This window comes from Micromys minutus (assembly GCF_963924665.1).
Source record: "Micromys minutus genome assembly, chromosome: 9".
In the NCBI taxonomy this organism is placed as follows: Eukaryota; Metazoa; Chordata; class Mammalia; order Rodentia; family Muridae; genus Micromys; species Micromys minutus.
The window spans coordinates 4,761,279-4,774,482 of NC_137978.1; the positions used below are offsets into that span (position 1 = coordinate 4,761,279).

General features: G+C 46.3%; 1 protein-coding gene across 1 annotated transcript in view; it reads right to left on the minus strand.

The window, feature by feature from the left end:
- Positions 1-3,195, minus strand: part of AK4 (adenylate kinase 4) — a 42,886-nt gene extending 39,691 nt beyond the window's left edge. Inside the window, exons 1-2 of the mRNA XM_080920822.1 lie at positions 3,157-3,195; positions 2,598-2,834 (exon numbers count right to left, since the gene is read on the minus strand). Coding sequence (XP_080776948.1) covers positions 2,598-2,742 — 145 coding nt within the window. The 5' untranslated portion in view covers positions 2,743-2,834; positions 3,157-3,195. The remainder of the gene's footprint in view (positions 1-2,597; positions 2,835-3,156) is intronic.
- Positions 3,196-13,204: the final 10,009 nt, after the last annotated feature.

Consider the following 13,204-nt stretch of genomic DNA (forward strand, 5'->3'; position numbering starts at 1 on the left):
CACCTTCGTATGTCAACTACAAACTGTGTGTTCAGAAGGTTTCTTGGCTTCTCTAGATGGTTAAAAGCAATCTGCAGGTGATAAGAAAAGAAGGAATGTGTTTTTGCTTACAGACAGTGGCCCTGAGCCCCTCACTTAGACCTCTAGAGACAATCAGTAACATCACATCCAAGTCAACCTGAAACAAGCCAATTTCAAAACAAATTGCAAGCTTTTATTTCTATTTTTCCCCCCTGGCCAAGTTTATTAATTAGTTCATGGGTGAGGGGGGAAAAAGGTGATTTCAAAAAGTATTTAAAAGTCGCTTTTACTACAAGAGAAAAGGGTAGAGGAATGAAGGCATTTAAAAGAATGAAAACATTTCAGGTGATGGTGGTGTGTGACTTTAATCCCAACACGTGGGAGGCAGAAGCAGGAGAATCTACAAAGTGAGTTTCAGGACAGCCAAAGCTACAGAGAAACCTTTGTCTTGAAAAACCAAGGGGGGCGGATTTAACTAATGACGGGGGCTGAAGAGATGGCTCAGTGGTTAAGAGCACTGGGTGCTCAAAAGGACCTGGGTCAGGCAGGCACCCAGTAACCATGATATGTCAACCATCTCTAACTCCAGTTTCATGGAATCTAATGCCCTCTTTTGACCACTATGGGTACCAGGCATGAAGTGGTTCATATAGAGATACAATACAATATCCATGTGTAAAACAGTAAATTAGCCTTTAAAAGATAAAAGCTTTCCAAACTTCTAAGTAGAGAAATAAGCTATCTCTTAGCTTAGAGCCATGTGTAGAGGGAGGCACAGGCCTTTAAACTCAGCACTCAGGAGGAAGAGGCAGATGGACCTCTGAGTATGAGGCTAGCCTGACCTACATAGCCTGACCTCATGTTCCACAGCAAGGGCAGTAGAGCCGAGGAGACAGCTTCCTTCTCCAACCTGAGAGTAACATCATGGTAAGCATCTGTTCAACAGACTCACCTGACCATTAGGCTACCAGACCCCCAACTGCCTCAGCATGATGACCACCAACTATATGGAAATATATGCTGACTTCAAAATCAAGAGCACAGCCACTGAGGGAGAGGGGGAAGGGAGAGGGGGAGGGGGAGAGAGACTACAAGCCGGCTAGACTGCCTTACTGGGAGAATCCCAGCCCTATACACAACCCCTCCAACTGTACTGCCCCCCAACCTGTATTCCAAACACTGCTTCCCTAGAAAAGGCTCTGACTGGGGAGTGGAGTGAGTTACTTATAATCCCAGTTACTGAGACAGAAGAATGACTAGTAACTTAATAAGGCCCTATCTCAAATCTAAGGGTCAGTGAGATGGTTCAAAGTATAAAGGCACTTGACAGGAACCCGGAGGCTTGAGCTCCACATGTACAATGCTAGGACCACACTCAAATAACAAATAAATCAGATTTTAAAATCTGATTTAAAACCAGTTCTGGATGTCACTCGATGGTATGATATTTGTCCAGACTATTAGAAGACTGGTGCACAAAAATGCTTCTATCTCAGTCAGAGATGTGAGGGAAAGTTCCCCTGGTTATCCAAGTAAAGGCTGGCTTTTACAACCTGCTTCAGAAGAATAAACAGCCTTTCCGATGCTTCAGGTGGTTGCTTTTAATCTGCTTTCCAACACTGTCCTCCACCCACCTGTTCACGACCCTAGGTGCTTCTGAAATGCAGGTTTATTAACAATTAGCCCGTAACAAGTTATAACCACCTTGCACACAAATGAGAAAAGAAATAGGGAAGGACCTCATAGGCAACGCGTTTCAAAAGGGACTGCTAATTACGTTCATCTGCATCCCAGAAAGGTCTGCGCCCCACAGTAGCATGCTGCTACTTCGCCTTCTTTGGAAGCTTAGGAAGAGGGGAGAAGGGAGGCACTTGCAAGACTAGGAGACCGGGTGATCTAGACCACCACCTTCACTGCATCCGCCGAGGGCCAACCTCAAAAGGCCACTTGCAGTAAAACTGAACTCAAAATGCAATCTTTCAGAACAGGTCTCCGGGTCTCCAGGCGGCCAAGCTGAGCTTGAGGAGGAGGGGAGTTAGCAGGGACAGTTAGTCGCGGACGCCTGCAGCGACCACAGGCCTTTCGCCGCCACGCAGCCCTTAGCTCCAGGCTGGAGCGCGCCGCAGAGTCCCAGCGCGCCGGCGACCGCGACTCCCACAGGTGGGCGGCGTGCGGGGCTCGGCTCCGCGCGGGGGGAAGGCGACCGGTGGCTGAGCAGGACCACAGCAGGGAACTCTGGGGCTCTGCTTACCGGAAGCAGCGTGAGAGGCCAGTTAGGGTCCCGACCGAGTGGCTCGCGTTCCTCTCGGCCTGCCGTGCAGGGTCCTCCGCACGCGCGAGCGGCCAGTGCAATGGAAGGCGCTGCCGAGCAGCCTCGGCCTCCTCCGGGCGCGGTTAAGCCGCGCGGGCGGGCGGCCGGCTGCATGCGCCGCGGCACGTAGGAGCCCGCACGGGCACACGCGGGCGGGGGCAGGGCGCCGGCGCCGAGGGGACCCGGGCCCGCCACCGCCCCGCTCCCAGCCCGACCACCCCGCCGGGCTTGTCTCGACCCTCACTCTCCCACCTCGGCTTCTCACCCGTTCTGGTCTTGAGGTTCTCCCGCAACAAGTGGCCACTGGAGAGATGCTGGAGGCCAAAGTTCTGGGCGATCCTTTCGCATACCGTGCCCTTGCCGGAGCCGGGCGGCCCGAGGACGACCGCGCGCAGGAGTTTGGAAGCCATGGCTTTGGCGGTGGCCAGGACGGCAGCCCGCGCACTTTGCCCGACAGCCCCTGCCTCGGCACCCTCCGCACGCTGGGACTCGCCTGCCACCCCTAAGAGGGAAGGAGAGGCTTTTAAGAGTGCCCCGCCCCTCGGCCCCGCCCTCCGCCACCTCCTCGGGCTCCGGCCGCGCGGGTGAACCGTCGCAGCCCCCACCCCCACCCTTCGGGATCAGAGGTCAGTCAGACCCACCCGGGTCCTTCCCTGCAGCCCAGTCCAGGCGTGCGACTCGGGGGAGCCCGTGCAGGTCCCCGCAGGTGGGCAGAGCTGGAGCAGCTCGCCGGCCGCTTCTCGGTGACTGTCGCATCACCAGAGTGGCCGCAGCCCGCAACTGGAGGGGCCCACCTCCGCCCCGGCAGCCGGAGAGACACACACCTCGGCTGAAAGGACTTAGCCCGGATCCCGCTGGGCGGCGCCGCCTCTGCCGGGCTGGCCGCGCGGGACTCGCTGCTCTTACGTAAGCCGAGAGCCGGCTCCGCGCTACCGCCGCCGCGACCCCTCCTCTCCCCTCCGGGCGTGTCCGGGGCCAGGCTGAGGTTGCCTAGGCGAACGGAGATGGAGACGCCCTGGGGGAAAGGAACCGCCTGGGGACCCGGTCTATTGTCAAGGGGAAGGAAAAACACAACTTGTTGAGCGCTTACCCTGTGTCCAATTCTAGGCTGTGTGGTATTATTATGCAACCTTTACAGGTACCGATGGAGAAAGGCTTGGGATAGTACCGTTGGTTCATAAATTTAGCAGTGTAGAGTGGACATCTTTTTTGTTTTAATTCCTGTAAGGGAATCAAACCACCAGAGACTATCCCTTGAACCAGGGTGACATGTGGCCAGTATTCACAGCAAGCCCTGGCAAGAGTGGAAAGTGCTGGGCAGGCCTGAATTACTTACTTATTGAGACCTGGTCTCAAAAAAAAAAAAAAAAAAAAAAAATCAATGAATCCTGTGCCCAACGCTTTTCTGTTGGTTTGATATACAACAACAAATGATTAAATCCTGCCCCCATACTTGCAGCCAAAGTTTTGAAACCTTGACTGGCTCCAAAACCAGCGCCCTGGAAAGGAGAGAGAGGAAGATGACTTTTTTGCTGTGTTCCAAGGAAGAAGACATCCACTGAACTCCGACCAGACAAAAAGATTTCAGGACTTCTGTGCCCCGGATGTGTTACTCCCAACTCTCACCAACTCAAACGAAGGCTTTATTTTCCTTACCCCTCACATATACCAACCGACACTCCCACATGCCTCAGCCTTTGTTTCCCTTCACAGCCCAGGTCGGTCTTGAACTCAGGATACTCTTGCACAGCCTTCTTAATACCAGAATTACAGGTCACTATAATCCTGTTGCCCTGCTGTCTGCTCTCCCAATTCTGTTTCCAAGTTACATGGACGCCCTCAGTTTCCCATCCATGTCCTAGGATGATCACCTGAAGTCTTCTGCACCCTTCTATTTTCTCTGCAGTTACAAGGAATACTGCTAAAATAAAAACCTATTTCTGTTACTTGCCCACCTTGGTGTGTCCCACCTCCTTCCTAAAGTACCTGCCTGCCTTGCTGGAATCCTCTTCAGAGTTCTGAGCATAACTAAGAGATGGTGAGAAACTGTGCAGTGGGGACACTGTGGGAAAGAGCCTTCCAGATTCCTGGCTGCTGTGTGTGGTAGAGACGGGAGACAGAGCCTGATATGGTATCTTGCCAACCCAGATTCCCTGGTTGCCATTCCACACACAGTCTTGGCAAGACAACACACTCAGGCCACCAACCCCTGTGCCAACATTTGTCAGTAGACTCATTTCCTAAATATCTCAGTGTGCTACAGACCTTGCTGTGAGCTCCTTCAATGAGCTTTTTGCTGAAGAACAAAGAGAAAGGCTTCTAGTGTGAGGGGGCTTAAATCTCTTGTGTTCCTGCCATTTGCTCTAAGACAGCTGATAGCTCTTTACAGTGATTGTTAGATAAGAGTGCACATCGAACCACCTGGAGAACTCACAAAGTGTGTGCCACCAAAGCATCTGTGTATGAACCTTTGGACACAGTGCTAGGAAGAGGAGACAGCAGTATCCTTGAGGCTTATTGGCCAACCAGTCCAAGCAAATTGATGAGTTCCAGATTCAACAAGAAACCCTATCCCAAAATGCAAGAAGAGCACCTTCCCTAGGTGGCTCCGTTCAGCAGGAGGGCTCTGATAATTCATCACAGGGATGGTGGTGCTGTTGGTGAGGAACATGGCTGTGTGTCTCTAGGGACCTCAAAAAGGCAGTTGGCAAACACAAGTGCTTTCTGGAGAAAACAAACTGAAGTTGTTTGTCTTGACATGTTGTCTTGACCTAACTATTTCTTTAAAGAGCCCAGTAAGATTGACCTCAGTGGCTTACACCTTTAATCCTCCTAGCAAAGCACCAAGATCTCTGAGTTCAAGGCCAGCCTGGTCTGCAGAAAGCCTTCTAGGCCACAGCCAGGGCTACATACATACACCCCACTAGAGATTGTCCTGAACCTGTTTGTACTTTATTATGAATTCCACTTCCCCAAGAAGGGCTGGCTAGTCACGTGACTCCAAATGACCCTTCCCATTTTAATTAGTAAAATAAAGGAAAGTCAGTGACTGGGCGGGGTGAGGGAAGTAGAGAGGTCAGAGGTCAGAGGTCATGGCAACATGGAGCCTCCCTAGCACCAGCTAGACCCAGGTGATTGGTGTTAAAAAGCTATGAACATTAAGGATTTACAGGTCTAATATCTCATACAGAAGGGCAGTTCGTATCTTTGTCTATTTGATGCAATCTTGAGTAGAGAATTTGTGGAATGAGAGTTGGATATATAAACCTGTATGAAAAGCTATTGGGCTTTTGTGTTTGTGGGATTTTGGGGTACAGAAATACCCCAGGACAGAGGTGGAGAACAGGTGGTAGAAAACCGCCAAGGGAAGGGCCGTGTTGGCTCGGACCAGGCTCCAGAGGTGGGCGTGGCTCCATATCAAGGTTGGGCCTGAGGAGTGAGACCTCAGGACCCGTAAAGAGATAAACCTTTTTATTTTTTAATATTTACTACAACACCCCACCCCCACCCCCCACCGTGTGTGTGTGTGTGTGTGTGTGTGTGTGTGTGTGTGTGTACACAGACAAAGACCCGTATAGGGGTGGAGAGATGACTCGGAAGCGTTAAGAGTACAGCCAGATCCCATTCCCTACACCCACAACCATCTGTAACCCAAGTTCCAAGGGGGCTAGCCACCACAGGTACCAGGAATTCATATGCTACACAGACATAAAAACATCCACATAAAATAAAAACTTTAAATACAATTGTAAAACCAGTAGGAAATTTCCTTTTTGCTGTTTTTTGAAACAGAATCTCTGTAGCCCTGGGTGACCTGGACTCAGAATGTAGACCGGGCTGGTGTCCAACTCACAGAAATCAACCTGACTCTGCTTCCAAGTGCTAGGATAAATCTTGGATGTGTGCTTATACAGTGGCCACCTTGCATCCTGTACTAGTATGCTTTGCCCTGGACCTCACTGTGCACTCTTCCCATCTCCAAAAACTCTCCAGATGACCCAAGGGAAGACCCAGGACATGTCTGTTTTGGTTTGGTTTTCCTTTGATATATTTGAAGTAGTCTTACCAAATAGCCCAGTATTGCCTAGAACTAGATCCTCATACCCTCTTCCAAAGGCTAGGATTACAGGCATGGGCCATCATACCTAATTTATAGTTCAGTTCTTTGTAGGGTGACAGCAGAAAGACAATGAAAAGATGATTCATTAGCATTGTGTCATCTGAGGTCATGGCCTTTATGTAAGGATTAAATCTAAGGGTGCTTGATTATCATACTGATGTGAATGGATTTATTCAGAAGGTTTGTCCATATTCTAGTCCCAATTATTCAGAGGGTCAAATGAAGTTTCACTTCAACCTGGAGACATAGGACAGGAAACTCTATGTGATCCCTTGCTTAACCTGTAGCACCTGAAGCAGGAGCATCAGTTCCAGATGTGACCTACACTATTTTTTAACTTAAAGCATGAATTTTTTTGCTTCCCTGTATGTCTGTCCACCACACATGTGCCTGGTACCCACTGAGGTCAGAAGAAGATGTCAGATCCCCAGAATGAGAGTCAGAGTGATTGTGAGTCATCCTGTGCACTGTGGATCCAAGCCAGGTTCACTGAAAGGATAAGAAATGGTCGCAACAACTAAGTCATCTTTATGGGTCCTAGTTTATAGTGTGTTATTAATGTGTCTGTGGGAAGAGCAACTTGATTGGTTGGTGGGTGGGTGGGTGGGTTGGTGGGTGGGTTGTTAGGTTGGTTGGTTGGTGGGTGGGTGGGTGGGTGGGTGGGTTGGTTGGTTGGTTGGTTGGTGGGTTGGTTGGTGGGTTGATTAGTTGGTTGGTTAGTTTTAAATGATCCTTGTTTGATCCATTTGATCTTGTTTTTGTTTTTGTTGTTTTATTTTTGAGACAGGGTTTCTCTGTGTAGCCTTTGCTGTCCTGGATTCATTGTGTAGACTAGGCTAGCCTCAAACTCACAGAGATCTACCTGCCTCTGCCCCAGGAGTGTTGGGATTAAAGGCCTGGGCTACCACACCAGGCTAGTCCATTTGATTTTGAGGCTATGAATTCTGGGGATACATCCTCACACTCTTTTTCCTAAAGTCCTAAACCAGACTTTGCTGACTGTGAAGCTAGAGAGCAGCTTAATGGGGCAAGGAGGACACCAGCGGGGACAGCAGATTCCAGGTTCTGATCTTCACATTAAAAGTACCTTTCCTGAAAAAACCCTCATTTTCCTGTCTTGTCAGGAACCATGTTTAGAAACTTAAAATTATCTTTCTCAAACCTGAAGACTGTCCCCATGACTCCCTTCTCTGTAATGTCATCTCTCTCCCCTCCGATCAGTTTCTTTCCTCATATACACTGAAGAGTCTGAAACCACAGGTTTTGTGTCCTCTTTATATACAAGTCTTCGCTTTTGTTTCTCAGTGCCCAGAGACTCTGAACAACTTTCACCCAGAACGACTTTAAGTTTAGATTATATAAAATTCCAGCAGAAAAAAAATCTTAGCCCTCCAATTATGTTATGTAAGAGATGCTAACTGTTAAATTTTTTTCTAAGATTTCCTTTAGGGGATGGGGAGATGGATCAGTCTGTGGGGTGCCTCTGGTGCAAACATGAAGACTTCAGTTTCCAGTATTCATGTTAATGTATATGAAGTGGCATTCTCAAACCTGGCTATTATAAGCCAAAATGTTCATCCTCTCTGAAAGACATCGAAGGTGGTCTATGTCCTTGCCTGCTCCCCCAAGAAAGCTCTTTTCCCAAGGTCATGCATTTAGATAAAACCCACTATTTTCTTGGGGGTTTGAAGAAAGTTCCTGCTTGCTAAGCGAAAGTCATTCTCCTTATCTCTGGCAAGAGGGACTTGTAAGATCAATTAACATATGACCATGATACCTATTAACCTGTCAAAATCCAAGCTAGCTTTTAGGTTCCCTCAGTCCCTGCTGACAAGCCCCACCCTAGCTTACAAATCCCCTCTCTTTCATTCCCATTTAACCGGAAATCTGTCCCCCATCTTTGCTTTACCTTTTTACTCACAGAGCAGCCATTTTGGTTTCTTTATGGGCATATTCAGTTCTGAGCTATCAAATATTCAGAAAATATTTAATTATTTGATTTGTTGATTGGCTATTTGTTTGTTTTTGAAACTTAGGCTCAGGTAGTTCAAGCTAACCCTGAATTCCAGATATAACCAAGGATGATCTTAAGTTCCTGATCTTCTAAATGCTGGGAGTCTAGGCTTGTATGCCCATCTCTTGGCAAGATTTAATTCTTTGTTTGGGAATTTTGTTGGCTTAGATTTTAAAGATAAGATTTCTCTATTATGTATCTCTGGTTGTCCTAGAACTCACTATGTAGATCACCCTGGCCTAAAACCAACAGAGATCCACCTCCTTTTGCCTCGAGTGCTGGAATTAAAGTTATGCACCACCACACCGAGCCAAGATTGAATTTTTTTATGGAAAAATAAGCAATCATGTCAATCTCATTAGTATGCAGATTTTCTCTAATTTTTAAAAGATTATAAAATTATATGTATACAAAAATTGTTTTAAAATTAGTATCTCTATTATTCATTACCATTAAATACTTGATTTGTATGCCTAATATATGGGAGTCATGAGTGGAAAACATATAAGCTGTCCTAGTTATTGATTGACACTATTCATTTAGTTCAATGGTCCTAGAAATAGACTAGAACCACTTGGACTGTGATTTGATGAATGTTTCCCAAAGGTCATTACATGAAAGCCTGCACCACAAGTTGGGTTAGGCACTTGGAGGTGCTGTGGATATTTAAGAGATGCCTTCTGAGAGGTTCTTAGCTCACTGGGAGCTATATATTCAAAGGGGGATTTATCTATCTGTTTATATCTGTTTCTCTCCCCCCCCACCTTCGATCTCCCTCTTCCTTCCATCCCCAAAATCACATTACCAGCCCCAGTTACCTAATATTACACTTGAATCTCCAAAGCTATAGGTTACATAAACCTCTTCTTACTTCCTAAGTAGCCAATATGTGTTATTTCACTATTGTGGCACAAAGCTGACTGTTAGACTAATGGTCAAAATGTTTAGGAAAAAATATACTATTTCATGTTTGTATTGGCCAGCAAGCAGCCACTGATGATTAAACAGGATCTGTACTCTAATCTCACTGCAACAGAAAGCCATTCTGTTATGTCTCACCTACTCTGACCAGCTCTTTCCCTCTCAGATATGTCCCTTTCATACCCTGCATATTCTCATTAGCTGACTAAACAGGAGCCTGCTAACCAGCCATGGAAGTGTAACCCAGGGTCTTAGCATTTGTGAAACTGAGTCAAGGCCAGTCTCGTCTATATAGTAAGCAAGAGGTACACCAACGCACTGTAGTAAGAAGCTATTAAAAAGCAAATCAGAACAGATGGCTGGGCAAAGGTGGAACTCACCTTTAATCCCAGAAGTCTGGAGGCAGAGGCAGGTGAGTCTCTACATCCGAGGCCAGCCTGATCTACAGAGCCAGTTTCAGGACAGCCATAGCTACAGAATAGAGAAACCTTGTCTCAAAGAATTAAACCAACAAAGAAAAACAAACAAACAAATTAAACGGGATAGGAGAGGTGGCTTAACAGTTAAGAGCACTGGCTGCTTATTCAGAGGACCCTTGTTTCCCAGCACCCACACGGCTCACAACCATGTGTAACCCCAGTTCCAGATCTGATGCTCTCTTCTTGCCTCGATGGACATCAGATACATATGTGGTGCAAAACAATCATATACATAAAATATTTTTAATTAAAATTTAAAACAAAATCAGTCAGTTAATAAGGGAGTACCTACTCAATCCACAAAGCCCAGTTTATTCACTACCCACTCTGGACCTTTGCCCGGCTCTATACCAGAGTTACACACACAGCAGGTTTTTTATATTGTCACTAGGTTAGAATTGTGCTAGGCTGTCTTGTTTACCTCTAGATCCCCATTAACTATGAAGAGAAGACCATGGAAGCTGACCTGATACCCTTCTTTATTAAAAAAGTGCATGCAACATCAAAGTTTAAAACAAGTAAGCAGGGGCTGGAGAGATGGCTCAGCGGTTAAGAGCACTGACTGCTCTTCCAGAGGTCCTGAGTTCAATTCCCAGCACCCACATGGTGGCTCACAACCATCTGTAATGGGATCTGATGCCCTCTCCTGGTATGTCTGGAGACAGTGTACTATGTACTCAAATACTTAAAGTAAATAAATCTTTAAAGAAACATACTACAACAACAACAAAACAGAATGCCTGCTTATATGTTCCATTGACTGTGAGGCATATTGTCTCTCAAGTCATGACTTCTGGCTTCCTTCCAGAAGGCTTCACTGATAGTTTTGTTACAAGAGGGTTACAGCCTCTGCCCCTGACAGTCCTAACAAGCTGAGCTCAGCCACCTGTCCTCAACAAACCAATAAAACGAGTAGGAAAGAAACTCATATTGAAAAAATAAAAAAGGAATAAGGAGATGTATTCAGTGTGAATGCATTAGGAAGAGTAACAACAGGGAATCCTGACACATGGTTTACATTTAAGGAGAAGGCAAGAGTTAAGTGTAAGCAAGCAGTCATGGCTACTATAGGGTATTCACCAGAGAAGACGACTCAGACATGGGTTTAAGCGAGCCAGCAACTACAGGGTCTCAGTGTAGCCCCGAGCTTTTCTCAGAGTGAGCTTTTAAGCACAAAAATTATGTTTTAAGTTGACATACTTCAGTTAACAAGAACAGTCAACCAGAAGCAGAACTACAGATGCCACAAGGCAAGGTTAGCACACTTGAGACATTCCCAGAACTATGGACTTTTATGGATTAGGTCTTTGCTTTCACTGTGGTAGTGATGCTGTCCACATGCTGAGTTTTACAGCCTGGATGGCACTTCCATCATGGAGTTGTGTTACAGTCTAGAGGCCTGCTAAGATCTGGTGCTCTGTTACAGAGGTCAAGGCGCGGTTCTGCCCATCTCTGACCCATCATGTCAACTCTACACTCCATAAGGTACTCTGTCAAGCTCAAATCATTTGGAATGAGAAAAGTTTCCCTTCTGTCTGGCCCAGGCATAAGGCTTCTTTCCCAGGACAAGATTCCTGGGGAATGTAAATGTTTGGTGTCTATCTGATAGTCAGACGGAGGTACACAACTCCCTCTGTAGCATATGCTCATTCCTACCAAACAGACCTCTCACGGTTTCAGAGATGTTCACCCCGAAGGAAAGAAACTGGTCTTTGCAGAGTTCACCCTTGAGATAATATGGGGTCTTATCTTGCAAATGTAGCCTTGCAAAATGTATTTTCTAATTTATTTCTAAGTCCTCTAATTAAAAAAATAATTTAAAAGATCCAGATGTGGTAGGGCACACCTTCAATCCCAGTACTCAGGGAGCAAAGGCAAGCAGACCTCTGTGAGTTCTAGGCCAGCTGCTTTACATATCGTGTTCAGAGCCACCCAGGGATATACATAAAGTGAGACTCTGTCTTAAAAGCACAAAAATTTAATAAATTAAAAACTTGGCCTGGGCTACAGAAAGAGTTCAAAATAAGTCTGAGTAAAACCCTGTCCTTAAAAAGTAGAAGCAGTATGAGCCAGGGACAGCACTGGGGTGCTACCCAGCTTGGGAGATACCAAAGCCTCTAGGCTGACTTTGGGTAAACAAAACATAAGAACTCCAACTCTAGCCAGACAGGGTGTCAGAAGCCTGGGATCCTAGTACTTGGAAGGTGAAGGAACATGGTCAGGAATCCAAGATAAATGAATCCGGAACTTCATAAAGAGTTGTAACAGAAATCAATCAAACAAATTACCAACTAATGACAAAAAGAACTCCACCCCGTACCAATAGAATCAACGGAATATGGGAAATGTTCTTGAGAAGAAATCTCATGAAGAAGTCTATTCAGCTTGGCTTCAGACACAGCAGCCTGGTGTCCAGTGGGACAGAGAGCAATCATTTTTATTTGCCTGATGTAAATTGTCGTCTCCCAAGCTCACTACCTCAGTCTGCTAACCTAGTCCTAGTCCTGGAAGCTTCTAGCCTCCATATGATCTGATCAAGGCCTAGAATACTTTCAGCTGCTGAGACTTACTGCTGAATACACCCTTTCTAATTCTTTCTGAAATCTGGATGGCTGGTTCAATTCAGCTATCCTTGATCAAACTGATTCAGTCTGACTTCTCTCTCAGCCTCTGACTGAATTGCTCTGCTTGGCCTCAAACTAACTCAAGCAATCTGTTCTAATTTTCTGGCTCTTTCTTATTCTCTGGCTCATTCTGTTTTCACCTGTGTCTACTCTGTTCTCTCTTCAGCCTGTCTCTGTAAAACTGACTCATTCTCTTCTTCCTTCTCCCTCCTTCTCCTACTCCTTCTTCCTCTTCCTCCTCTTTCTCCTTCTCTTCCTCTTCTTCCTCTTCCTTCTCCTCCCCCTTCTTCTCCTCCTTTTCTTTCTTCTCTTTCCCCTCCGCTCTCTCTATCTCTGTGATGTGAGTTGCTAAGGAACTTCCTGGAGTACATGCACCATGGGAAATCAGAAAGGTATTATTTTCTGATCGAAACTCCCAGTTTCAGACTGTGTTCATTGCCTTGCTTCTGTGGGCAGTTAGTGTCGTCATTTTCATCCACAGGGGAAGTTCTCTGCAGTTCTTCAGCATGAAGTGTAATGGAGTCTTCACTTAGTTGTGCCTGGGACTGTTCCCTCAAATATCCTGAAATAAACCATGGTGAAGATGAGTCACTTCTTTTTTCAAATTACTTCTTGACACATGAGATTTTATCAAGGCAAAAAGGTCTATTCTCCTCCAGTGATCTAATAAAATAACCATTTGGTGTTTTTTTTTCACAGTTACCACCACCATGG